Source organism: Carcharodon carcharias, chromosome 5 (assembly GCF_017639515.1).
Source record: "Carcharodon carcharias isolate sCarCar2 chromosome 5, sCarCar2.pri, whole genome shotgun sequence".
Lineage (NCBI taxonomy): Eukaryota > Metazoa > Chordata > Chondrichthyes > Lamniformes > Lamnidae > Carcharodon > Carcharodon carcharias.
Window position 1 is genome coordinate 146,722,242 of NC_054471.1, and position 27,777 is coordinate 146,750,018.

General features: G+C 44.7%; 1 protein-coding gene across 7 annotated transcripts in view; it reads left to right on the forward strand.

Moving 5' to 3' along the window:
* klhl32 (kelch-like family member 32) overlaps positions 1-27,777 on the forward strand; it is a 263,410-nt gene that overhangs the window by 58,949 nt on the left and 176,684 nt on the right. For 5 of the 7 annotated variants that reach the window (XM_041188385.1, XM_041188391.1, XM_041188389.1 and 2 more), the window contains exon 3: positions 7,953-8,060. The exons of the other annotated variants lie outside the window; for them this stretch is intronic. In XM_041188385.1, the coding sequence (XP_041044319.1) occupies positions 7,953-8,060 (108 nt within the window). The remainder of the gene's footprint in view (positions 1-7,952; positions 8,061-27,777) is intronic. 7 annotated transcript variants of the gene reach the window in all.

The following is a 27,777-nucleotide window of genomic DNA, read 5'->3' on the forward strand; positions in this document are numbered from 1 at the left end:
AAGACCTTCCCCCCTGCCTTGCACATTGAGGTTACTTGTTTCCAGGAGTAACACAAGCAGGGGGATTTGGCTCATTGATGACAACAATCAGAACTGGAGAGGAGTCCTCTCCCAACCACGTGGGGCTGGGTGAGTTGTGACACAGAAGCAGCCGGTCATGTTGAGTAATTTCTACCTGTGTTATGTGGGGCACAAGGGCAAGTTTGACCACGAGTTCCTGGAGTTTGAGTTCGGACAGGATGGTGAGAATTGGCCGGAATGTCCGGAGATCGTGGTGTAGCTGTAAATCTTGATCCTGGGAAGTTTAGGAGGTGCGGAGGGAAGGCGGGGCCCAGGGTCCCAGGCCTCACGCTGCTGCTCCTGAATATCTGAGTCACTGTGCAGCAACAGCAGTAACCGTCCTGTACAGCTCCGTGACTGTAAAAGAAAAAAATACAACTTACAACTCCCTGCAACACAGCTTTCTCATAAACAGGCATTTCAGGGTCTTTGAAGCTCAAGGTTCTCAGGATCGGAAGCAGCATCAATAGCCCCAAACGTCCTGCTGTATTTGTGTACTGAACATTTGTTCCTTGGCTGTGATGGTCTGAGGATGCGAAATGCAGCATAGAGCTCAATTTCGCCCTCATTGGGCGGGGTGCTGTGTCTGGGCCCAAGCGCGGCCGTGAAACCGACTGCTGCCCGCGATCGGGCCCCAACCGCGATTTCATGCTGGCGGGCCAATTAAAGGACGATGTAGTCGAGCGCGGCAGCAAACGCCAGGTGGGAGGACAGGTCAGGTGGGCATTCGGCCACCTGCTTTTCCGATGAGTGTCTCGCCGTCCTGCTGGAGGAGGTGGGCTGCCAGGAGAGACACCCTTGTCCCCAGAGATGAGAGGAGGAGGCCACCCTATCTCACCAAGAGGGCAGGGGAGGAGGTAGCAGCCATGATATGGTGTGGCGCACATGGGTGCAGTGCTGGCAGCTGTGCTCAGGAAGGCTGAGTACTGTTTTGGCATGGATCAGTGTGCAGAAGCATTAAGGTTTGGCCATTCCCCCCCATGGACCTCAGGGGTGCTAGGGTCTGAGTGCCAACTGTCAATCACACCAGAGCTGGCCAAGTGGGTGAGTCCTGGCTGCTTGGACTGGTTGCCTTGCAGCTCGAGGGCCACAATTTGGATGTTCCCTGTGAGGTGTCCTTAGCTGGGGTTGGCCAGGCTGCAATGGCGTTGCAGGTAGAGAGTGGATTAATCAATGCTCCTTTGTCCTTTCAAGAGAAGACAAGCCATAACCAAGCAGAGAGGTCATGTACAGGCGGAGGCCTGCCCAACCTGTTGCTGCTCTCCCGGCTTGAGCAGGATGCCCTTGAGCTTGAGAGCCCCTGCAACTGGGTGTGGAGAAGTGGAGGTGCCAGACGAAGGTAAGACTATAGTGCACAGAGGTGAGAGTTTTGGATTGTACTACATTCTTGTGCAGTCTCCTCATTGACGGGAGCCTCGAACCTGGGGTCCCCATTGATCATTGGAAGACGATGGCACCGTGCTGCAGATCTCATTGTCTCACCAGGGTACCTGGCATGTGCAGTGACAGTGGTGATGACTTTAGCTAATGACGTGTCCTTCTCCCTTTTAAGTTCATCAGCAGGAGCTCCATCTGTAGACCCCGAAGGGCCACCCCTGATGCCTGGGGACCACCGGGCGTCACTGCCACTGTGTCAAACCCACTCTTTGAAGGAGGTACCAGCACCTTGGTGGGCATTAGTTTGGCTGCTAGTATCTCGGTACACATTGGTGCGGGTGCTTCACACTCACTTGAGGTGCAGGTGGAGGCAGAGTGTGCCCAGGGCGCTGGCAGTCAGGGGACTGCTGGGGACCAGGAAATTGCTCAGCCAAAGGGTGATGATGAGCCTCCGGAGCTGTCCATTAGGTGGGAGATGCTGGATGTCCAGCGGGATGTGCGGGAGGATCTGGTGGAGGTCCATGAGGGTGTGCATGCCATGGTCTCTGTGATGGAGTAGTCCATGCGGAGTGTGAACACTATGTTGACCATCATGGGCAAGTGCACTGCCTCCTTCATTGAGAGAATGGTGACTCTCATGGAGAGGCAGCTCCAGGGATAGAATCAGGGGTTCCTGGGGTTGTGCTCGGACCTGCAAACGCTCACACAGGCAATGATCTCAGGCGGTCAGTGTCAGTGTGGGAGATGGATGTGGTACCCAGCATCCCAGCTAGGTGCCTGTCCATCAGTGGTGAGCAGCGAGGTCCATGTTGGCGTACGAGCTGCCTGTCATCTCTGTTGGCTCCTCTCAGGGCATTCCGGATGATGGCAGCAGCTCTTCCGCCCCTCCGCTAGTGATCGTGACATCTGATGAGGCTTCAATGACTGGGGAGATGCCAGCTATGGCACTGGCCGCTCCCACAAAGGCAGGGCCAGCACAGGCTCCACTGGCCAAAGGATGGCCACTAGGGCCATCAAGGCCAACAGAGTCATCAGGCTCTCTCCAATGCCGATGCCAGCAAGTGGTGGGGGCGTTGCACCAATGCGTATCACTTGTTAACATAAGTTAAAGGCACCATGAGCGCAAGAAGGACAGTTCATGAGTGATTTTCTGTTCATTTGGTTTATATGTCTGCTGGTGTGGACATCAATGCTAGTAATGGTGACGTCAGTGTGATTTCAATGTGACAATAACATTAAATTTGCTTTTGTTGTGATGGTCTGAGTGTGCTTCACCTTTTATGTTTTGATACTTCATTGCACAGGCTTTGAATAGACTTTGTGTTCAATTGAAAGGGTCATTTCAGGCATCCGGGATGGAGATGGCAGCCCTGACAGATCTTTGGCAGCCTAGCTGAAGGAGCATTGGATCAAGGCATCCCTGGTGTTCCTCCCTCTCTACAAGTTACCAAGGTCTGCCTCCATGCCTTCAGAGTTCTCCTCACTGTGGTCCTCTCCTGACTCACCACTGGATTCATCATCTGTGGCCTGTGCAGCTGCTTCAAGATCCTCTTCTCCAGTGGGTTCCCCCCTTGCCAGTGCCAGATTGTGGAGCATGCATCATGCAACCACGATCAGTGACACCCACTCTGAGGAGTATTGTAGTGCTCCCCCTGAATGATCCAGGCATCGGAAGCACATCTTGAGAAGACCTATGGTTCTCTCTATCACTGTCCTTGTGGAGTCATGTCTCGTATTGTACCGCTTCTCTGCTTCTGTTCTTGGGTGGCGGAAAGGCATCATAAGCCATTTCTTCAGCGGATAGCCCTTATCACCCAGCAGCCATCCATCCAGCTGGGCTGGAGCACTGAAGAGCCCCGGCACCTGGGGGTGACTCAGGATATAGGTGTTGTGGGATCTGCCTGGGTACCTTGCACAGACTTGTAAAATCTGTATCCTGTGATCACACACTATCTGCACGTTCATGGAGTGGAAGCCCTTCCTGTTGATGAAGGCACAGGGCTCACCTGCTGGCGCCTTGATTGCCACATGTGTGCAGTTGATGGCACCCTGGATGTGGGAGAACCGAGCAACCACTGCAAAGCCCCTGACTCGCTCAGCCTGGCTGGTCTCATCCATATGGTAAAGAACAAATTTCAGTACCCGCCTGAACAGCTTCTGCGAGCAGCTTAACACAATTGTGGACAACTGATTGGGACGCTCCACACGGACCCCCCACTGACCCCTGGAATATGCCAGAGGCATGGATGTTGAGGGCCACTGTGATCTTCAGAGCCACTGGCATGGGGTGTCCACCCACATGGTCAGAGCTGATCTCAGGCCCAATCATCTGACAGATGGAGGTCACGGTTTCCCTTGAGAGGCGGAGCCTCCTCCGGCATTGCACCTCCAACATGTTGAAGTAGCTTCATCGCTGCATGTAAACCATGGCAGCAGGATAGTGGCATCTTCTGTGGCCGCTTCTGCCTGGGACCTCTTGCTTGCCCTGTGACCCTTGTGCCTGCGCCTCTCCTCCCACAGGTCCCTCCCCTGGAAGCTGCATTGGGACACCTGGCCTCCTCTCCCTTCAGCCCCTCTCTTCCTCCTCAGGGAAGATGCGGCGACTGAGGAGATGCCAGCCGTGGCTTGGCCACTCCCTCCCAGGCGGGGCCAGCACAGGCTCCACTGGCCAGAGGACGGCCACCAAGGTCATCAAGGCCAACAAGACAGCAGAGTCAGCCGGCTGCCTCCAAAGCTGGTGCCAGCAAGGGGGAGCACCTAGATCTAGCACTCACAAGCATAAGTTAAAGGGACCATGAGCACAAGGGGGACGGGTCACAGGTGATTTTATGTTCATTTATGTTTAGTTACTGTATATTGGTCTGGGACTTAAGACCAGAGAGGTTGATGTAAATAGTCTACACTTGTCAAAATGATGTAAATCTGGTTTTGTTGTCATGGCCTGAGGATGCTTCACCATTTTATTTCATTGGTGCAGGGTATGCCAGTATGTAATGCTGGACTCCTACTTGCATGCCAAACAGCATAAGCATATGTGATAGACAGAGTTAAGTGATCCCACAACTAACGGATCAGATCTAAGCCCTGCAGTCCTGCCACATCCAACCGTGAATGGTGATGGACAATTAAACAAGTCACTGGAGGAGGGAGCTCCACAAACATCCCCATCCTCAATGATGGAGGAGCCCAGCACATCAGTGCAAAAGATAAGGTTGAAACACTTGCAACAATCTTTAGCCAGAATTGCCGAGTGGATGATCCATCTCAGCCTCCTCTGGAAGTCCCCAGCATCATAGATGCCAGTGTTCAGCCAATTCGATTTACTCCACATGATATCAAGAAATGGCTGAAGGCACTGGATACTGCAACGGTTATGGACCTTGACAATATTCTGGCAATGGTACTGAAGACTTGTGCTCCCGCACCCCTAGCCAAGCTGTTCCAGTTCAGCTACAACACTGGCATCTACTCGGCTATGTGGAAAATTGCCCAGGTATGTCCTGTTCATGAAGAGCAGGACAAATCCAACCCGGCCAATTACCACCCATCAGTCTATTCTCGATCATCATTAAAGTAATGGAAGGGGTCATCAACATTGCTATCAAGTGACACTTGCTTAGCAATAACCTATTCACTAACGCCCAGTTCCGCCAGGGCCACTCAGCACCTGACCTCATTACAGCCTTGGTTCAAACATGGACAAAAGAGCTGAACTCCCGAAGTGAGGTGAGAATGACTGCCCTTGACACCAAGGCTGCATTTGACCGAGTGTGACATCCAGGAGCCCTACCAAGCTAGAGTGCATGGGAAAAAGGGGGAAAACTTGTTGGAGTCATACCTAGCACAAAGGAAAATGTTTGTGGTTGTTGGAGGACAGTCATCTCAGCTCCAGAACACCACTGCAGGACTTCCTCAGGGTAATGTCCTCGGCCCAACCATCTTCAGTTGTTTCATCAATGACCTTCCTTCAGTCATAAGGTCAGACAGAAGTAGGGATGTTCGCTGATGATTGTGCAATGTTCACCATTTGCTAATTCTCAGATACAGAAGCAGTCCATGTCCAAATGCAGCAAGACCTGGACAATATCCAGGCTTGGGCTGACAAGTGACAAGTAACATTTGTGCCACACAAGTGTCAGGCAATGATCATCTCCAACAAGAGAGAATCCAACCATTGCCCCTTGCTGTTCACTGTATCCCCCACTATCAACGTCCTGGGGGTTACCATTGACCAGAAATTGAACTGGACTAGCCATCTAAATACTGTGGCTACAAGAGCAGATCAGAGGCTAGGAATCGTGCAACCAGTAACTCACCTCCTGAGACTTCTCAAAGCCTGTCCACCATTTACAAGGCACAAGTCAGGAATGTGATGGATTACTCCCCACTTGTCTGGATGAGTGCCGCTTCTACAACACTGAAGAAGCTTGACACCATCCAGGACAAAGCAGTCCGCTTGATTGGCACCACATCCACAAACACTCTCCCCCTCCACCATCAACGGACAGTAGCAGCAGTGTGCCCCACCTACAAGATGCACTGCAGGAATTCACCAAGGCTTCTTAGACAGCAACCTCCAAACCCACATCCACTACCATCTAGAACAAGGGCAGCAAATAAATGGGAACGCCACCATCTGGAAGTTCCCCTCCAAGTCACTCACTATCCTGACTTGGAAGTATATTGCCTTTCCTTCATTGTTGCTGGGTCAAAATCCTGGAACTCCCTTCCTAAGAGCACTGTGGGTGTACCTACACCACATGGACTGCTGCAGTTCAAGAAGGCAGCTCACCACCATCTTCTCAAGGGCAACTAAGGATGGGCAATAAATGCCAATGAAGCCCACATCCCATGAATGAATTTAAAAAAAATCACCTTGGGGTTCTCAACTTTCTGCCGACGGGAACAGTTTCTCCCCATTTACTCCATCCAGATGCCTCATGATTTTGAACACAAAAACAAATCTCCTCGCAACCTTCTCATCCCCAAGGAGAACAGCCCCAGCTTCTCATACTCGGGACCATTCTCATAAATCTCTTCTGCGCCCTTTCTAAAGCCTTCGCATACTTCCCATTGAGGCGGAACCAGTGTTTTATAAAGATTCATAACTAACTGGCTTTTGTACTGTGTGCCATTGTTTATAAAACCCAGGATTCAGTATAATTCATTAACTGCTTTCTCAACCTGACCTGCCACCTTCAATGATTTATGCACATTTACACCTAGGTCCCTATGCTCCTGCTTTTCCCTTTGAATTTTATCCTTTATTTTATGTCAACCCTCCTGGTTCTTCTGACCAAAATGTATCACTTCAGACTACTCTGCATTAAATTTCATCTGCTACGTGTTTGCCCATTCTACCAGCCTATCTATATCCTCTTGAAGTCTATCTCTATGCTCCACGCAGTTCACAGTACTTCCAAGTCTTGCGTTATCTTCAAATTTTGAAATTGTGCCTTGTACACCCAGGTCTCGGTTATTAATATAAATCAAAAAAAGCAGTAATCCCTCTCTATACCATTCCCCAGTCAGAAGTAAGTAAAGTTTTCTGTAATTGATGTTTTTAATAGGCATGAATTAAATAATTAAACTGTTGCATAATGAATTTCTAGCTATGCTAAAGACTAATGATTCAAAATACCACATGGTTGGAAATAAAATGCCTACCGGCACTATTATTTTTTTTCTTAAGCATAGTTTACTGATGTATGGGGACTGGAATGATTAATCCATAGGAAAACAACACAGTAGTAAATTTAAAAATGATATGACCAACACAATTTTTTTTAAAGAGTTCCTGCACCGCATAATTTGGCACTACACCCCAATTGGAAGCAGTTCAAAGAAGGTTCACTAGTCTGATTCCTTGTAAGAAGGAACTGTCTTAAGAGGAAAGTTTGAGCATGGGCCTATACTCATTGGAGTTTAGAAGAATGAGAGACTATCTTATTGAAACATAGAATTTTGAGGGGTTTGACAGGGTAGATGCTGAGAGGATATTTCCCCACGTTGGGGAATCTAGAACCAGGGGCATAGTTCAAAAATAAGGCTGTCTCATTTAAGACTGAGCTGAGGAGAATTTCTTCTCTGAGAGTAGTTAGTTTTTGGAATTCACAGCCCCAGAGAACAGTGGAGGCTGGGTCACTGAGTAAATCCAAGGTTCAGTAAAGTAGATTTTTCATTTACAAGGAAATCTAGGATTATGGGGGGGCGGGGGGTGCAGGCAGGAAAGTGGAGTTAAAGCCACAGTCAGATCAGCCATGGTCTTATTGAATAGCAGAGCAGGCTTCAGGGGCTGAATGGCCTACTTTTCCAATTTCTTATGATCTTATGAACGACAAACCATATTGAAAATGTGAATTGCAGTCCCAGCATTAAGAATGCACCTGCAATATTTTTGGTGATTGTAAGAGATTACTTCTAACATATGCAAGTGACAATAAAAGTTAGAATACATATACATACGTTCTATGTAATTGACTCTTGAGATGAATTTATTTTACCTTTGTTTTCAGGCCATGTTTAGCCTGTGTATGGTGGAGAGTGTTGCTGAGGAAGTGAGCCTACATGGAGTGACCAGCCTGGGTCTGAAACAAGCTCTGGATTTTGCATATACAGGCCAGGTACAGAATTGTTTGTTTTTTAAGAACAAAATGATAGACAGTCAAATTAATTCTTACTGAGAATTAATTTAAAATTAAGAAATGGTCATTTCCTGCATATAAGAAGGAAACATACCAAACTCAGCTGCGACGGCGTCACATGAAATGATTAGTCCTTGCTGTGATGTGTGTATTTCCCTGAGCCAACAGTGTTTTAAATACTTACTATATTGGAATGGCATTTGATGAGGGAATAAGCAGTAGTGACTCCAAATTCTGAAGGATTACTGTGTTTCCAGAACCTGTAACTTGCATAATTGCTAAGCTAAGAGAAAAATACTGCAGATGATGGAAATCTGAAATAAAAACAGAAGCTGCTGGAAATACTCAGCAGGGCTGGCAGCATCTAAGGAGAGAGAAGCAGAGTTAATGTTTCAAGTTGAATATCAGAACTGAAGGAAGGTATAAATGTGATGGGTTTTATGCCATTGAAAGGAGGGAGAGGAGGAAGAACAAAAGGGACTGTCAGTATTATGGTAAATGCTGAGCTGCTCAAATCCCAGAGGGAAACTTGAAACAACTGCCACAACTGTTTTGTAATTTGTATAAATTTTGAGATGTGTGCCTTGAATTCATTAGTAATAAGACCACCAAGCCTTATAAGTTTCTCACAAAACTAAATTAAACCTTTATTAATAGAGGAAATGATTTCAAGCATATACATAAATCAGTAAATTACTACTTAGATAACTTTTAAATCCTCTAGTTAATCTAACTCCCAGTTACACATTCATTAAGGCAACAGTAAGGCACAGATTTTAAAAGTCCCAGGCAAAGAAACATAATACACGGAACAATCCAATTCGTAGTGAGTTTTTCTCAGCTTCAGTTATTCATAGACAGCAACTTGAAGCTCAGATGCTGGAGGTTTTCACACTTGTTAGATCTTAGAATGTCTGCCCTTACACACAACATTCGCTCCTTTATGCATATTTTCCCATTTGAATGCAAATTCCCATTGTTTCACTATGTCTTTGGACTTTACCACTCTGATAATAAAAATCTCTAATAGTACCAATTTTACCAGTAACCTTTTTGAAAAATAAACACTGTTTCTTAACTTCTGCTGGCTAGGTGAAACATTTCACAACCTCTTCTGAGTTCAAGCTAGTCATGCAAATGTTCCATTTACACTGACTTAACATATGAAACCTAGCTTATCTTCTAATAAATCAAAACCTACACACACACACACACACACACACACACACACACACACACACACACACACACACACAGATTAAATAACAAAGATGTCACAGAGCAAAAGGCTAAGGTAATGGTTGTAGTAACAAAATAAAGCATTTGTCTAGAGTGAATGGCAGAATAATGAACTGCTCTGTTTGAAAGCAAAAACAAGATTCAGACTGGCACATGGCAAAAATAGAGTTGAAATGGGGGACAGAGTTCATGGTCTGTGATTATTGAACTCGGCATTGAGCCCAGGAGACAGTAAAGCACCTAATCAGATGATGAGGTGTTGTTCTTCAAATTTGCGTTGAGGAGTGCACCAGGGTGATGCAGAGGGAATGGCTCCTTTGGAATGCTGACAGGGAAAGGTGTGCTTGGTGGCGGCATTATGCTGAAGGTGGAGGATGCAATGGAAATGGAGAAATTGGGAGAATGCATCTCTTCTGCATCTGTTCTAATGATGCACCCTCCCATGACAATGTTTCTGATATGTCTTCCTTTTTGGTCAACTGAGGATTCCTCCACACGGTGGTTGACAGGGCCCTTAACTGTGTCTGACCCATTTCCCTGCACTTCTGCTCTTACTCCTTCTCTTCCAGAATCGCAACAGGGTTCCCCTTGTCCTCACTTTCCACCCCACCAGCCTCCACATTCAAAGGATTATCCTCTGCCACTTCTCCCACCCCACAGCATGATGCCACCATCAAGCACATCTTCCCCTCCCCTCCCCGTCAGCATTCCAAAAGAACCTTTCCCTCTACGACACCTCTTCCCACGGCTCCTTCCCATGCAATCGCAGGAAGTGTAACACCCCTTTTACCTCTTCTCTCCTCACCATCCAAGGCTGCAAACACTCCTTCTTTTCAATTTAGTATACTGTGTTTGCTGCTCACAATGCGGTCTCCTCTACATTAGGAAGACCCAAACGCAGATTGAGTGAGAGCTTTGTGGAGCACCTCCACTCAGACCACAAGCATGATCCAGAGCTTCTGGTTGTTTGCCATTTTAATTTGCCACCTTACTCCCGCACTCAAATGTCTGTCCTCGGCCTACTGCAGTGTTCCAGGAAAGCCCAACACAAGCTGGAGGAACAGCACCTCCTCTTCCAGTGAGGCACTTACAGCCTCTGGACTCTACGTTGAGTTTCACAATTTCGGACCATGAATTCTGTCCCCCGTTTTGATTCAGTTTTTCTGCTATGTGCTGGTCTTAATCTTGTTTTTCAAGTTTTTGCCTATTCTACCATCCACATTCAGTCTGGACAAATGCTTTGTTTCTTTTCCCTAACCACTACCCACTCCCTTTGCCTTTTGTTCCATGACATCATTGTTATTTAATCACTTCCGCCCTCTACCCTATACCAGACCTTCTGTATTGTTCTTTTTCCACCTCCTTTTCAACGGCATAAAACCCATCACGTTTACACATTCCCTCAGTTCTGAAGAAGAGTTATGTTTGGCTCGAAATATTAACTCTGTTCCTCTCTTCATGTTGCCAGACCTGTTGAATATTTCCAGCACTTGCTATTTTTATTGCATTTAGTTGCAGCCATTAAATTTTAGATAGCACTTGAGAACCATCACAAATTGAAGCCATAATGCTCATAAAAATACTTTTTCTATCTTTAAGTACCCATAGTGGTCTGAAATGCCTGGGATCTCAAAATGTACCATGAAACAGTTAAATGTCTCTTTGCAGGCCGGTCATGCACAGTTCAATAAACAGTAATAATAAAAGGGCAATCTTGTCAGGAACCAGAATCATGGTGAACTTTTCCGACTATGTTTCTGTATTATATAAAGATTGAAGCAAGGACACTATAGAGTCAGCATTCATAAGACTTCGCAAAACGTTTCATTATTGGTTTGGTGATGCTTCCAAGAAGTCAAATCATATGCTCATTCTTGGTAGGCATTCACATCTAAGTTGAATGTTTTGTTTGTTTGAGCGACTTGAATTGTCAAGTAAACAAGCATAGTTTCATAGGAGGTGGTGAAAGTTTCGAATGTTGGAACCCTATAATTATTTCAAGTTTTGCGCACTTTTTGTGATTCAAAACAGAAGTTGCAGGCTTTAGATAGAGAAGGTCACTGCAGAATCTCAGTACAAAGAGGCAAGTATCATGTGCCCATATACAATGCATGCATAGAGTTTTACATAAAATTTCTGCAGTGAGCTCAGAGTGATGAGATTTTTGGGGCATAATCTGTGTAATTTGGTCTGACCGCAACATGGGTTTTCCACCAATTTGGCATATTTGTATTTACAGCAGATATAAAGGGGGCTGTTACATGGACTGTGTATGGACCAACCTTTCCTTACTAATAAAAACAACCTAAGGATGAGTGTTAACACACACTGTTTAGGAACCGCTTGCTTCTCCTGAGATAGCATTGGAGTGACCAGAGGTCTGTCACTGACAGATTGCAGACTCAAGTTGTAGATTGGACTCACTGCAGAATTTTTAAGTATGATTCTATGCATACCATGGCTCATTGTACTCAGATTCTACAGGGGCTGTTGGAGTTACTGAGGTGATTGGGAATAGTGTGCTGTGCAATAAACAACATTAGGAAAGAGCAGGTACTGAGCATTTTCAAATGCTGCACTAGAGATAGAATAGATGAGAAATATCCTGTATCCTCAGAGGCTGGAGGCCCTCCAAACAGATGCTCAGGACTCGGTGACAAGAGAAAGTGGAGGAGGTCAATGCCACGAGTATAGCTGCAAGAACATGATGCAATGCAGAATGCACTCACAAAGTAGTTGAAGTCTGTGAATGCATCTTCAAATGCCATGACCCATCAACTTTACCACTAGCCTCAGTGACTACTCAATTCACCATCCCACAACGCTCACCTCCCAAAAATCTCTACCACTCAGGACTCATTTCTAACATTCATGAGCTTCACACAACATAAAAAGCAAATTCCGCAGATGTTGAAAACCTGAAATAAAAACAGAAAGCGCTGGAAATACTCAACGTATCAGGCAGCAACCATGAGGAGGGAAACAAAGTTATTGTTTCAGGTTTTGAAATCTTATTGAAAGCTAACTCTGTTTCTCTCTCCTAACCTGCTGAGTATTTCCAGCATTTCCCGTTTTTGTTTCATATGCTTCACCACACCCTTGCACACTTAAGGATATTGCATATTTTGCTTGGAACTCCATTCCTAACAACACTGTGGGTGTACCTACACCACATGGACTGCAATGGTTCAAGAAGGCAGCTCACCACCACCTTCGCAAGAGCAACTAGGAATGGGCGATAAAAATGCTGGCCTAGCCAGTGATGTCCACATCCCGTGAAAGAATAAGAAAAGGCCTCAAGCCCACATCTTTCAGCTTGTACACACACCGTTAGATATTCAGCCATTACAGCCACATCACCCAAAAAGATTCCACGTCACTCACTGGCACATTTCCTCTTTCTTGCTGCAGAAGATGACGCACAACTGGAGGGAGCAGGAACTTAACTGAAGGGAGGGAGGCATGTCTGCATGTCCTAACCCTCATAGAGGAGTTGCTGCTGGCCATGAAGGGCTTTTGCTGAGTCTGTAACTACCAGCCAGGCTAAAGCTATTGAAGGTGAAGAAACCTACATACCTTATCTTCTTTTTCTCGTCCCATTTCTCCTTCATTCCACAGTCTGATTGAGAAGCTGCTGATGGTTTGAGCATGCACCTCTTCCTTCCTCCTCTCCCCTCACCACAACATAACCCTTGTTCCCTTTATTTTCACACACCCAAGAACTGCAGTCTGCCCAGTCAATGGAGGAAGAGCAAGGAGGCAATAAGGATGAAGGCGCATTGTCACTTGGAGTCACAGTCTTCAGCACAGATACTGACACTGCGTATGATTGAGAGGATAGCATAGAGGCCGGTCCTGCATATGGTGAGATACCATGCACAAATGTGCTGCAGCCATGACAGGGGGAAAAGGTAAAGCAGGTGCCAGTTGGCTGGAAGTGAGGTTGCATGTATGTCCTGCTGCAGTAGCCTCAGAGGATAAAGTTTGTGGAGCAGCCTATTCTGCAACAGAATTGTGTGCCACAGATGTGTTATTGGAATCTTAAGGGGCCTGGTAGTGGCTCAAAAAGCCCAATTTTGTACCTACTATGTATTAATTCTGCTTGACAACAGAGAATAAATTCAGTGAACTAATACTTTTATATGTTCATATTTGGAATCTTCATTTCTTCTGCCCTCAATGCTATGGGAGAAAAATGGAAACTAACATTTTCCAGAAAGACTTTTTCACTAGAGGACCAGCACCTGTTGTAATTGAAAAGATTTGATAGACTTATTTTGGTTTGCTCTATGTTTTTTTTCCTCCCTGCCTTTCTCTTAATATATTTTATACCCATTTTGGTCATTTTTAATACATTCATGACCCCTTGTGGTAATTTAATTTAACTGCAACTTAAATATTTTGTGATCTTTCAAAAAAATACTGTTAAATATTGGCAAAATAATTGTGGGGATATAATGCATGTGCACACCTTCCTTCAGGGCTGGCTCACAACAGTTCTTAAAATAATCATGTGGGCAATAGGACAGGTAAGATGATACTTTGGTAAAAACAGGGTGCATGGTCCTTCAAAAAAATAGTGAGGGGGGTAATTGTAAAGTGAGTTCTTGCTGCATGTTGGTTGGGAGAGGGAGAGAGTAAAACAAAGAACCAGAGCAAGATAAAAAACTATCCAAATCTCTCAATGCAAGAAGAATGTCCGCTCTCCAATATCTTATTTGGGAAATTAAAATTGAATTTGGCAACAGTTTTATAGTGGCTCAACTGGGATGAAAAATGATGAAAAGAAATTCTAAACAAAAGCAACAAGTAATGCAAAAGTAAAAATTCAGGAAAATGAATCAAATTGCACTATCAACAAAGTAGTACGGCACACCTTGAAATATCCAACATTCCAAAGAGTAACATATGCCTTCCCTCTAGTGGTTGTTTTTTGGGGGCATGCAAAGTTGTCAGTGCATTCCTGGCAAAAATTACAGGAAATTGCAGCTATTTGCATCAATTTGCATTGAAGTTAGGACTGTAATGAACAAGAGCATCTGGCAGTTTTTTTTTTCTTTTGGCCTTTTGGCTAGCTGGCAGACTTGCCTGATTCCCAATCCATGGCTGTCGTACTGGTGCATTCAGTGAGAAAATCTGTCCTTGTGTGTCTACTTCAACTTCTGTAAAAGGCTTCAAATGTTGGGCAAAATTCTGAAGTTTTACAAGAGGGCTGTTATACCTGTTGTGCATTTTCAGCATTTTTCCTGCATGTATTTTGGATTTCCAGCATTTGGAGTTGTCTTGTTATATTATGGAATCATGATAAAGCATTCCGTATATTAAAAAAAAATCCTCTGGGGAAGAGTGTCCTGCAGTCAGCATCGCGGTGAAGCGGTCTGGGAAGAGTGTCCTGCAGTCAGCATCATGGTGAAGCAGTCTGGGAAGAGTATCCTGCAGTCAGCATCATGGTGAAGCAGTCTGGGAAGAGTGCCCTACAGTCAACATCATGGTGAAGCAGCCTGGGAAGTGTGTCCTGCAGTCAGCATCGCGGTGAAGCAATCTGGGAAGAGTGTCTTGCAGTTAGCATCACGGTGAAGCAGGTCTGGGAAGAGTGTTCTGCAGTCAGTTCTTGTTGAAAATAACAAGAGTGACATCACAAGACAGCGCAAGAGAGCAGTGGAGAGATCAGAACCAGTGTGAGTGCAGGGAAGCTTCAAAAAGTGACATCAGCACAAAGGTGAGAGCTGAGTGGTGAGTGGTGGGTAAGTGCTTTTCTCCAGTTTAAAATAGATTAAGCTAAGGAAAGGTAAGAGTTCTAGATTTTATTTAAAGTACATAAATAATGTAATTTTTTTTACTGTATTTAACTTAAAGTAAGGGTTTTCTTTTCAAGTAGAGGCATGGCAGTGTGGCTCAGTCCCGTGTTATGTACCGCTTGCAACATGGGGGATGTCCTCGACACTCCTTGCTCTCTGACCGACCGTGTGCAGGAGGTGCCACCAGCTGCAGCTACTTGAGCTCCAGGTTTCGGAACTTGAGCGGCAGCTGGAGGCACTGAGGTGCATCCGCAAGGCTGAGAGTTTCGTGGATAGCATGTTTTTAGACATGGTCATGGAAGTGCAGACAGAGAGAGAATGGGTGACCATCAGTCAGAAGAAAGGTGTCAGGTAGGTAGTCAGGAAATCCCCAGGGAAGATCTCGCTTGAGAACCGTTTTTCTGAGTTGGAAAATGGTGAGAGTGATGGTTCCACTGGGGATTGTAGCCATGCTCATGGCACTGAGAGTGACTCAGCTGCACAGGGGGGGAGGAAAAAGAGAGGAAGAGCAATAGTGGTAGGAGACTCGATAGTCAGGGGAACACACAGGCATTTTGTGTCTCCATCCGTGTCTCCAGGATGGTATGTTGCCTCCCTGGTGCCAGGGTCGAGGATGTCACTGAATGGCTGCAGGGCATTCTAAAGTGAGAGGGCAAACAGACAGCAATTGTGGTACATACTGGTACCAACGACACAGGTAGAAGGAGGGATGAGGTCCTGCAAGTAGAATTCAGGGATCTAGGAAGCAGATTATTAAAAAAAAATCTCAAAGCTAGTAATCTCTGGATTACTTACAGTGCCATACACTAGTGAATATAGAAATAGGAGGTTAGTCCAGATGAATGCGTGGCTGGAGAGATGGTGCAGGAGGGAGGACTTTAGATTCCCGGGGGCGGTGGGACCTGTACAAGACGGACGGGTTGCATCTGAACCGGTATGGGACCAACATCCTTGCAGGGAGGTTTGCTAGTGCTGTTAGGGAGGGTTTAAACTAACTTGGCAGGGGGATGGGATCCTGAGAGGAGGTTCAGCAGCCAAAATTAGAAGAGGGAGCAAGTGTCCTGGAAGGCATAGAAATTATATGCCAGTTAAGGCACAAAGGAGTTTGGCGAGGTTGGGTGGTATTTATTTTAATGCAAGGAGTCTGAAGAATAAGGCAGATGAGTTGAGGGCACAAATTGACACAAGGAAGTAAAATGTCATTGCTGTCACAGAGACATGGTTGAGAGAGGGCCAGGATTGGCAGCTCAATATTCCAGTATCTTCAAGCAAGACAGGGAAGGAGGTAAAAGAGGAGGGGGTATCGCAATATTGATCAAGGAATCAATTACAGCGGTAAGGAGGGATGACATCTTAGAAGGCTGTTCAAATGAAGCCATATGGGTAGAACTTAAAAACAAAAATGCAGCAATCACGTTGCTGGGAGTGTACTATAGGCCCCCAAACAACCAGAGAGAAATAGAAGAGCAGCTATGTTGGCAAATTTCAGAAAAGTGTAAAAATAATAGGGCAATAATAGTAGAGGATTTCAACTTCCCCAACATTAACTGGGTTAGTCATAGTGTGATAGGTTTAGAGGGAGCGGAATTCTTAAAATGCATCCAGGATAGCTTTTTAAGCCAGTACGAAGAAGGTCCGACAAGAGAGGGGGCAGTCCTGGACTTATCTTCAGGGAATGAAACTGGGCAAGTGGTAGAGGTATTAGTGGGGGAGCATTTTGCAGATAGTGACCATAGTTCTGTTAAATTCAAGTTTGTTATGGAAAAGGACAAGGATGGGCCAGAAATCAGAGTTCTAAATTGGTTGAAGGCCAATATTAAAAAGATCAGTTCTGATTTGGCCAGAGTGGACTGGGAGCAGCTACTTTTAGGTAAATCTGCGCCAGAGCAGTGGGACTCATTCAAGAAGGAAATAGGGAGAGTACAGGGCTAACATATTCCAGGAAAGACAAAGGATGGGACCAACAAATCCAGGGAACCCTGGATGTCGAGGGACATACAGGATTGGATAAAGAGAAAAAGGGAGGCTTATGGCAGATACCGAGAGCTCAAAACAGCGGAAGCCCAAAAGGAGTATAGAATGTGTAGGAGTATAGGGGGGAATTTAAAATGGAAATGAGGAGAGAAAAAAGGGGGCATGAAAAGCATTGGCAGGTAAAATAAAGGAAAATCCAAAATTGTTTTACAAGTACATTAAGAGTAAGAGAATAATTGGGAAAGAGTAGGGCCTGTTCAGGACCAGAGTGGTAATTTGTGTGTGGAGCTGGAAGACGTAGGTAGGGTTCTAAATGAATACTTTGTGTCGGTGTTCACAAGTGCGAGGCACGAGTGGGTATGGAAATCAGGCAAAAGGACTGTGATATAATTGAAGAGATTAGCATAGAAAGGCAGGAGGTTCTAAGTGGTCTGGCAGGCTTAAAAGTAGATACATCTCTAGGCCTGGTGAAATGTATCCCAGGCTGTTGAGTGAGGCAAGGGAGGAGATAATAGGGGTGCTGGTAATAATTTTCAATACCCCTCAGGCCACAGGAGAGGTGCCAAGGACTGGAGGACAGCCAATGTGGTATCGTTATTCAAGAAGGGAGGAAGGGATAAACCAGGGAACTACAAGCCAGTCAGTCTAACCTCAGTGGTGGGGAAACTATTGGAAGCAATTGTGAGGGACAGAATTAATCTACATTTGAAGTGGTAGGGATTAATCAAGACAGTCAGCATGGTTTTGTTAAGGGGAGGTCATGTCTGACCAATTTGATAGAATTTTTTGAAGAGGTGACCAGGCGTGTAGATGAGGGCACTGCATTTGATGTAGTTTACTTGGACTTCAGCAAGGCTTTTGATAAGGTCCTGCATGGGAGACTGATAATGAAGGTAAGAGCCCATGGGATCCAAGGGAATTTGGTAAATTGGATTCAGAATTGGCTGGGAGGCAGGAAGCAGAGGGTGATAGTCGAGGGGTGTTTTTTGTGACTGGATGCCTGTGTCCAGTGTGGTTCCACAGGGATCGATGTTGGGTCCCTTGCTGTTTGTAGTATATATAAACGATTTAGACTTGAATGTTGGAGGATTGATCAGTAAGTTTGCGGATGACACGAAAATTGGTGGGGTGGTAAATTGTTAGGAGGGTAGCCTTCCTTAGATTACAGGAGGATATAGACAGGCTGTCAGATGGGCTGATCAGTGGCAAATGGAATTTAATCTGGATCAGTGTGAAGTGATGCACTTGGGCAGGACAAACAAAGCACAGAAATACACGATGAATGGTAGGACCCTGGGAAGTATTGAGGATTGGAGGGACCTTGGTGTGCATGTCCACCAATCCCTTAAGGTAGGGGGACAGGTAGATTAGGTGGTTAAGAAGGCAAATGGGATACTTGCCTTTATTAGGCGAGGCATAGAAAAAAGAACAGGGAGGTTATGCTGGAACTCTATAAAAACGCTGATTAGGCCACAGCTAGAGTATTGCGGCAGTTCTGGAATCTGCATTGTAGGAAGGATGTGATTGCACTAAGAGTGCAGAGGAGATTTACCAAGATGTTGCCTGGGCTGGAGAGCTTTAGTTATGAGGAGAGATTGGATAGACTGGGGTTATTTTCTCTGGAGCAGAGGAGGTTGAGGGGGGACATTATTGAGGTGTATAAAATTATGAGGGACATAGATAGGGTAGACAGAAAAGAACTTTTCCCCTGGGTGGAGGGATCAATGACCAGGGAGCATAGATTTAAGGTAAGGGACAAGAGGTTTCGAAGGGATGTGAGGGAGAATTTTTTCATCCAGAGAGTATTGGGAATCTGGAACTCACTGCCTGAAAGGGTGGTAGAGGCAGAAACCCTCATAACATTTAAGAATTATTTGGATGTGCACTTGCGATGCCATGGCATACAAGGCTATGGGCCTAGTGCTGGAAAATGGGATTGGAATAGTTATGTACTTGTTTGACTGGTGCAGACTCAATGGGCCGAAGGGCCTTTTTCTGTGCTGTAGACCTCTATGACTCTATGCATAAACAAAATTCCCCATACCTTTATATTTGATATTTTGCTGGTGATAACGTATGCTCTCTAGTTGTTGTCTCATCATTCAATTAAAATAGTTTTTCACTATTTATCGTTTCAAAGCACTTCATAATTTTGTTATTAGATCTCCTCTTTATAGCAGTGAAAGTAATAAAAACCAAAATTTGTGTACTCTTTCTCCCTAATTAAAACCTTATTCCTGATATCCCATGAATCTGTCCTTTGATATCTCCATGCCCTTGATGTCGTTACCAAACTGTGTCAGGGTGTACTAACCAGGGCAAAACCAATGATTTGTCTTTGCTTTCAACCTCTTGCTTTTGTACTCAGTATATCAACAGAATACAATACGCAGCCTAAGCAACTAAATGCTTATTTTCACAGTTTTACCAGTGTTTCTTTTCAATTTGAAAGATTTGTGCATTTCAGCTCCTAAGTTTTCCTGCTTCTTGAAAAACTTTTTAAAGGTTTACCATTCCGTGTAAATCTAACCTCTTTATTTTGCTTCCTAAAATGTTATCACTTCTTGTGTATTAGAAGGAGTTAACCTACATTTATACAAAACCTTTTGTGTGCTCAAAATACCTCACAACCAATGAATTACTTCTGTAGTGCTTGCACTGTTGTCATGTAAACAGATGTCATAGCTAGTTTGTGCATAGCAAGGTCACATAGACAGTATTGAAATAAATACCAATTAACCTGTTTTGGTAGTATTGGTTTAAGGGATAAGTGCTGGCTCGGAGATGCCCCTGCTCTTTGAATAATGTCAATGGATCATTTACAGCCAACTAAATAGAGCGTCGACTTAATGCCTCAAGAGGAAGGCAGCATTTCCACCAATGCAGAATTCATTCAATACTGCAATGAAGTATCAGTTTAGATAACTCGCTTGAAATTAGGCTTGAACTCAATCTTCTGAACTCAGTGACAATTGTGCTATCAACTGAGCCAAATGGACATTAAATTTCACTTGACATATACACTGACTTGTTTGTGTCCTCCTGAAGCTTATTCACAATTGTTAGAGTGCACAATTGATGCTTAAAATGGTTGATTAAACTATGAAACCACTAGCTAGCATGTTTGGTAGCAGGTTACCAAAAGGTGCTGTAAAGAGGAAATTGAGCAACCCTAAAAGCAAAGGAAAGATGGTCACTCTGAGTCACTAGTGAGTATTCAGCAATACCCACAGGGAATTGACAAGCACAGTGAAAAAAATACTTAGAGGCCATTTGAACCACTGTCTTGTGGCAGCACTAGATCTTTAACTAGAGTTATTTAGTCTCCTTTCCTTGTCCTTTCCCCCTATCCTTTTATACATTATATCTTGAAAATTTACTAGATTGTTTAAAATGTTATAGTTATTTATTAATGCTGGGTAACCATACTCACTAACCCATGTCATGGGACTTGGCAGCGTCTCTTCAGCCTGTCTTCTGTGTGCCTTTACCTGTCCTAGTGCTCCTATGTAGTGCTACCCCAGGAGTTGCAGCATGGCTGGCAGAAGGCTACTGACTTTCAGTGTCGGGGGGAACTGAAGATGACCTTGCAGAATGTGCAGCTCTGGCCTAGGATCCAGCTTTGAGCTGCACCACCTCCGCATTGGGGGCAGAAGTCAGGGCTGGCTGCCCAAGAGGCAAAGGTAAGGAAACTGGTTGTGGTGGGAGAATGAAGACCATCATCCTGAGAGAGAATAGCAGGACTTGTGCACTATGGCGTCTGTACCATTCCCTGGGAATGGAGTCTTATCGATCCGAGTAATCTGATGGTACACAAATTGCTAGACTGCACTAAGACCCTACATGTCCCTTTGCATGCTGGTATCTGCAGCCTTAATGGCACTAGTCAGAGTATGTACTCCAGCAAGCTAAGCATGCATAGCAACAAGCTGACCTCACTTGACTTTAGTCCAAGCTTCCACTGCAGCAGTCAGGCATTGGGTGGCTTCTGCTTGTGATGCAATGTAAACTGAGACATCAACCATCAGATACTACACCTTGGCTCCGCAGATCACGTGGAGTTGGCCAGTGCTTCCATGCCAGAAAGGATTGGCTCTCAGCTCTGTGCTCCTTGCCAGTGACAGCAGGCTTTTTTGCAGTTTTGCCAATGCATGAAAACCTTGTGGTTTTCACACCCACCAACCTTTTTCTGTATGTCACCCAAAAAGAAGATGGTCTATGAGCATGTCATCATCTTCAATGGTTTCGACTCTGATGCTGGTAATGGCCTCAGTCATGGCCACCCCAATGATAGTAAGCAGCACGTCCTCCATTTGGGTGAGGACATGCAGCCATGCCTGCCCCTGTCAGCTGCTGATGCCTGAAATTATGCAACACCTTATCCTGCAAGAGAGAGAAAGAGAGAAATGCGTCAGTGAGTATGATGCAGTGTGTTTGGGTATTGTGACTGTCACGGTTGAATAGCCGGCATTGTGTGCATGCTGAGAGATATAGGCGTGAGGCTTGCAGCAGTGTGAAGTGTATAAGGGTGAAGTGAAGCTATGAATGTGAAGTTTCAATCATGGTTGAATGTCAGAAGGCATTTGACAGTTTGAAAACTGTATTAACTACAACACCAGTTTTGGCAGTGCCCAATTATGCCAAGCAATTTAAACTGGCCATTGACAAAAGTGATATAGGCATTGGGACTGTATTGTTGCAAGAAGATGACACTGGAATTGAAAAACTGATTGGGTGTTTTTCACGAAAGTTGAATGTACAACAGAGAAAGATATTCAATGATCGAAAAGGAGACTTTGGGTTTGGTGTTAGCATTGCGGCATTTTGAGGGGTGAGGGATCACGCTTAGGTAGAAGTAGCAATTCAAAGTGTAGAGTCAAGACAGGAGAACAAAATAGTAATATGAGAAATGAGGGTCAGAGAATGGTAGGAAGGGACAGAGAGAAAAACCTAAGAATACATCAACAGTCAAGACTAGATGTTACAATCCTGACTTGTGCCTTGTAGATGGTAGTCAGGCTTTGGGGAGTCAGGTGTTGAGTTATTCATTGCAGGATTCCTAGCCTCTGACCTGCTCTTGTAGTCACAGTTTCTGGTCAATGGTAATCCCCAGGATGTTGATCGAGGGGAATTCAGTGATGGTAATGCCATTGAGCATCAAGGGGCCTTGGCTGGATTCTCTCTTGCGGGAGATGGTCATTGCCTGGCACTTCTGCACTGCGAATGTTACTTGCCACTTATCAGCCCAAGCCTGAATATTGTTCAGGTCTTTCTGCCTTTTGACATGGACTGCTTCAGTATCTGAGGAGTCGCGAATGGTGCTGAACTTTGGGCAATCATCAGCGAACATCCCCACTTTTAACCTTATGATGAATGAGCTGAAGATGGTTGGGTTGTGGAGACTACCCTGAGGAACTTCTGCTGATGTCTGCGAGCTGAGATGATTGACCTGCAAAAACCACAACAATCTTCCTTTGTGCTAGATATGACTCCAAACAGCGGAGAATTTTACCTCTGATTCCCATTGACTCCAGTTTTGCTAGGGCTCCTTGTTGCCACACTCAGTCAAATGCAGCCTTGGTGTTAAGGGCAAAAAATCTCACCTTATCTCGGGAGTTCAGCTCTTTTGTCCATGTTTGAACCAAGGCTGTAATGAGGTCCAGAGCTGAGTGGCCCTGGCGGAACCCAAACTGAACATCAGTGAGCAGGTTATTGCTAAGCAAGTGCCACTTGATAGCTCTGTTGATGACCCCTTCCATTACTTTACTGATGATCAAGAGTAGACGGCTAAGGCAGTAATTGGCCGGGTTGGATTTATCCTGCTTTTTTTATACAGGACATACCTGGGCAATTTTCCACATAGTTGGGTAGATGCCAGTGCTGTGATGCTGGAACAGCTTGGCTAGGGGCGCGGCAAGTTCTGGAGCACAAGTCTTCAGTACCAATGCCGGAATATTGTCAAGGCCCATAGCCTTTGCAGTATTCAGTGTCTTCAGCCATTTCTTGATATCATGTGGAGTGTATTGAATTGGCTGAAGATTAGCATCGATGATGCTGGGGACCTCCGGAGGAGGCCGAGATGGATCATCCACTCAGCACTTCTGGTTGCAGATCGTAGCAAATGCTTCAGCCTTATCTTTTGCACTTATGTGCTGGACTTCTCAATCATTGTAGATGGGGTTATTTATGGAGTCCCCTCCTCCAGTTAGTTGTTTAATTGTCCACCACCATTCACGACAGGATGTGGCAGGTCTACAGAGCTTAGATCTGATCCGTAGGTAGTGGGATCACTTAGCCCTGTTTGTCACTTGCTGCTTATGCTGGCACACAAGTAATCCTGTGTTATCGCTTCACCAGGTTGACACCTCATTTTAAGATATTCCTGGTGCTGCTCTTGGCATGCCCTTCTGCACTCATCATTGAACCAGGGTTGATCCCCTGGCTTGGTGGATGTGGTACAGTGGGGATATGCCGCACCATGAAGTTACAGATTGTGTTCGAGTACAATTCTGCTGTTGCTGATGGCCCACAGTGCCTCATGGGTGCCCAGTCTTGAGTTGCTGGATCTGTTCAAATTCTATCCCATTTAGCAAGGTGGTAGTGCCACACAACACGATGGAGGGTATCCTCAATGTGAAGGCGGGACTTCGTCTCCACAATGACTGTGCAGTGGTCATTCATACCTATACTGTCATGAACAGAGGCATCTGCGCCAGGCAGGTTGGTGGGGATGAGGCCAAATATGTTTTCCCCTCTTGTTGGTTCCCTCCCCACCTGCCGCAGACCCAGTCCAGCAGCCATGTCCTTTAGGTCAATAATGATGCTACCGAGCCATTCTTGATGATGGACATTGAAGACCTCACCCAGAGTACATTCAATGTCCTTGCTATCCTCAGTGCTTCCTCGAAATGGTGTTCAATGGAGGATCAGCTAAGGGAGGGCGGTACGTGGTAATCAGCAGGAAGTTTCCTTGGCCTTGAGACCTGATTCATGGGGATCCGAAGTCGATGTTGAGGACTCCCAGGATAACTCCTTCCCAACTGTATACCACTGTGCTGCCACCTCTGCTGTGTCTGTCCTCCCGGTGGGAAAGGGCACACCCAGGGATGGTGATTTGGTGTCTGGGACATTATCTGTAAGATATAATTCAGTGAGGATGACTATGTCAGGTTGTTGCTCGACTAGTCTGTGCACTCTCAATTTTTGCACTAGTAAGTAAGTTTGTTAGTAAGGAGGACTTTACAGGGTCCACAGGGCTGAGGTTGCCGTTGTTATTTCTGGTGCCCATGTCGTTGCTGGGTGGTCCATCCAGTTTCATTCCTTTCGGTTTGATACAACTGAGTGGCTTGCTAGACTACTTCAGGGGGCATTCAGTGGGTCAGGAGTCAGATGTAGGCCAGATCAAGTCAGAGGACCAGATGGATTTTTACAACCATTGACAATGGTTTCATGTTCATCATTAGACTTTTAATTCCAGATTTCTTATTGAATTCAAATTCCAACATCTGCCATGGCAGGATTCAAACCCAGGTCCCCAGAGCATTACCCTAGGTCTCTGGATTACTAGTCCAACAACAATATCATTACGTCATTGCCCACACAAGTCATTGAAATGAGCAGGCAGTATAAGTGTGTGAGCTATCTGCATCGGAAGTAATGGGTTTATCGCCATCCTGATCTCCCAGCCTATTTTCGGGTCTTATCAAGCCTTGTGGCCTAAGTATCACCAATGGACAACAATATTGATCAGAATTAGTCTTTGATCTAGGAATGAATGAACATTCTTTCCTATTCTGTCGCTTCCTTTTAAAATTGAAAACCCATGACAGCCACATTTATCCTGAACCCAAACCAATAGTCTTGTGAAGCTTCAGAGACATCCTTCTTCTCTTCCATTCTGTGAAACTGCAGTGCAAGATCAATAGATGTCTAAACTCTCTTTATCCCTGAAGGTTGCTTAAACACTAAATTGAATCAAACAACAGTCTGTGTGAAGTAGGCTTGAGAGGGCAATTGAAAGGTTGATTGAAGAAAAAGGTATCCAGATAAATTATTTTTAGTTCTGAAGGTAGAAGCTGACAAGTTAAAAGCTGAATAAGATCATAAAGTAGAAAAGGAGATTATTTGATCCATCTAGCACATTCTTCAATAAAAACCTAGTGCTAAAACATGGCACCCGTATTCCTATCCAGAAGATTATTCCAGGTATTAATCAGTGGTCGTGTGAAGAAGTTTTTACTGACATAAGTCCTGAACTTGTCTTTTACCAGTTATTCCTGATATCTCCTTGTCCGACAGTCACTTAAAATGGGGTTCAGAATTAACTGTTTCTGTTCCAGTTTAGTACCTTATACCTCAGTCCTCCGACACAAGAGTTCAGCTTAGCACATTTTCTCTATGTTGCTTTAAAAGCTTGGGTGTCTCTTTTGTAATCTCAGTACCAATTTACAGCCAGACTTAGTTCTTTGAAAGCAGTGTTTGAGATGTAGTTTGGTCTGTGTGTAATTAGCAAATATCTGTCCTTGCAGCATTCCATGTGCTGCCTTATGGTTACTCCATCTCCTTATTGTGCAGGACTTTATCTAACTAAACCTGTGAACTCTATCCAATGTGATTTTATGTTCTTTATTTAATGTGGCACCACTGTGATTCCCTGGACATGTGTTCAGGTCATCACTCTTTATGATGTACATCAGTGCCCTGATTTATGTATACAGGGAATAATGTCAAAGGTTGCAGATACACAAAACGATGAACTGTACCAAATAGTAAGGCAGTTAGCAGAAGATTTCAGGAGGACAAAGACAGAGTGGTGAAATAAGAAACAATGGTGAAGCATGGCAGATGAAATTCAATGCAGAAAGTATGAGCTGACGTATTTTGATAGGAAGAACAAGGCGAGACAATATATGTTAAATGGCACAATTTAAGGTGATGTAGGAACTAAGGGTCCTGGGGGTGTTTGTGCACAAATCTTTGAATGTGACAAGGCGAGAATAAAGCATATGGGATTCTGGGGCCTCTTTCTAGATAGAGGCATAGAATCCAAAAGCCAGGAAATTATACTAAACTGATGTAAAACACTCATTTGGCCCTAGCTGAATGCTTGTGAACAATTCCGGGCACCACACTTTAAGAAAGATGTGAAAGATTTCTGGAAAGTACAGAAGAGCTTTACCAGATTGGTTTCAGGGATCAGGGATTGCAGTTACACGCAGAGATTGGGGAAGCTGCATTGTTCACCTTAGAGCAGAGAAGGCTAAAAGGAAACTTGAAAGAGGTTTAAAATCATGAAGAGTTTAGATAGTGCAAACAAATTGAAACTGTTTTCGATGACTGAAAGGTCAATAACGAGAGGGCACGAATTGAATATGTTCGGCAAAAAAAAAGAGGAAACATGGGAAGAGTGGTTTTAATTTGGAATACACTGTCTGATTTGGGTGGTTCATACAGATTCAATAATAGCCCTCAAATTGGAATTAGACCAGTGCTTGAAGGAGAACAAATTATAAGGTATAAGGAAAGGGCTGTTTCGAAGAGCTGTTGCAGTCTCGATTGTGCTTCTATACTGAACTATTCTATGATTCTATGTTCCCTTCTTTGTAAAATAAAACAGTTTAATTCTCATCCAGTTCCATCTCACTTTTTAGAAAGAATTCGCCCTTACTGAAGTGTTAGAGGAATATGCATGAGGGCCAGTGTGAAGCACATAATATGCAATTTTCATCAGAGGGGGTCCTTATTGCCAGACCCTGGGCTACATTAATACATAACTTGAGAAAGATCCCCTCAGGCTCTTAAAGGTTTCAATTAAGTCGCCTCTTACTCTTCTAAATTCCAGCGGATACAAGCCTAACCTGTCCAGCCTTTCCTCATATGACAACCCGCCCATTCTTGATATTAGTCTAGTAAACCTTCTCTGAACTGGTTCTAAAGTATTCACATCTTCCTTTAAAAAAGGAGACCAGTACTGTACACAATATTCCAGATGTGGTCTCTCTGATGCCCTGTACAACTGAAGCATAACCTCCCTACCTTTGTAATCAATTCTCCTCACAATTCTATTAGCTTTCCTAATTACCTGCTGTACCTGCATGCTAACCTTTTGTAATTCATGCGCAAGGGCACCCAGATCCCTCTGAATCTCAGAGCTCTTCAATCTCTCACCATGTAGATAATAAGCTTTTTTATTTTCCTGCCAAAATGAACAGTTTCACATTTGCCCACATTATACTCCATTTGTCAGATCTTTGCCCGCTCATGTAACCTATTTATGTCACTTTCTGGCCATCTTACATCCTCTCCACAATTTATTTTCCTACCTATCTTTGTGTCGTCAGAAAATTTTGCAATCTTTCCTTGGGTCCCTTTATCCATGTCATTTATATAAAATGTATAAACCTGAGGCCCCAGCACTGATCCCCCGGCACATCACTCGTCACATTCTGCCAATCAGAAAAGGACCCATTTATGCCAACTCTGTGCTCCCTGTTAGCTAGCCAATCTTCTATCCATGCTAATATGTTAACCCCTACACCATGAGCTTTTATTTTCTGCAGTAACCTCTGATGTGGCACTTTATCAAATGACTTCTAGAAATCTAAATACAGTACATCCACCAGGTCCCCTTTATCCACAGGACATGTGACTCTTTCAAAGAACTCCAATAAATTGGTCAAACATGA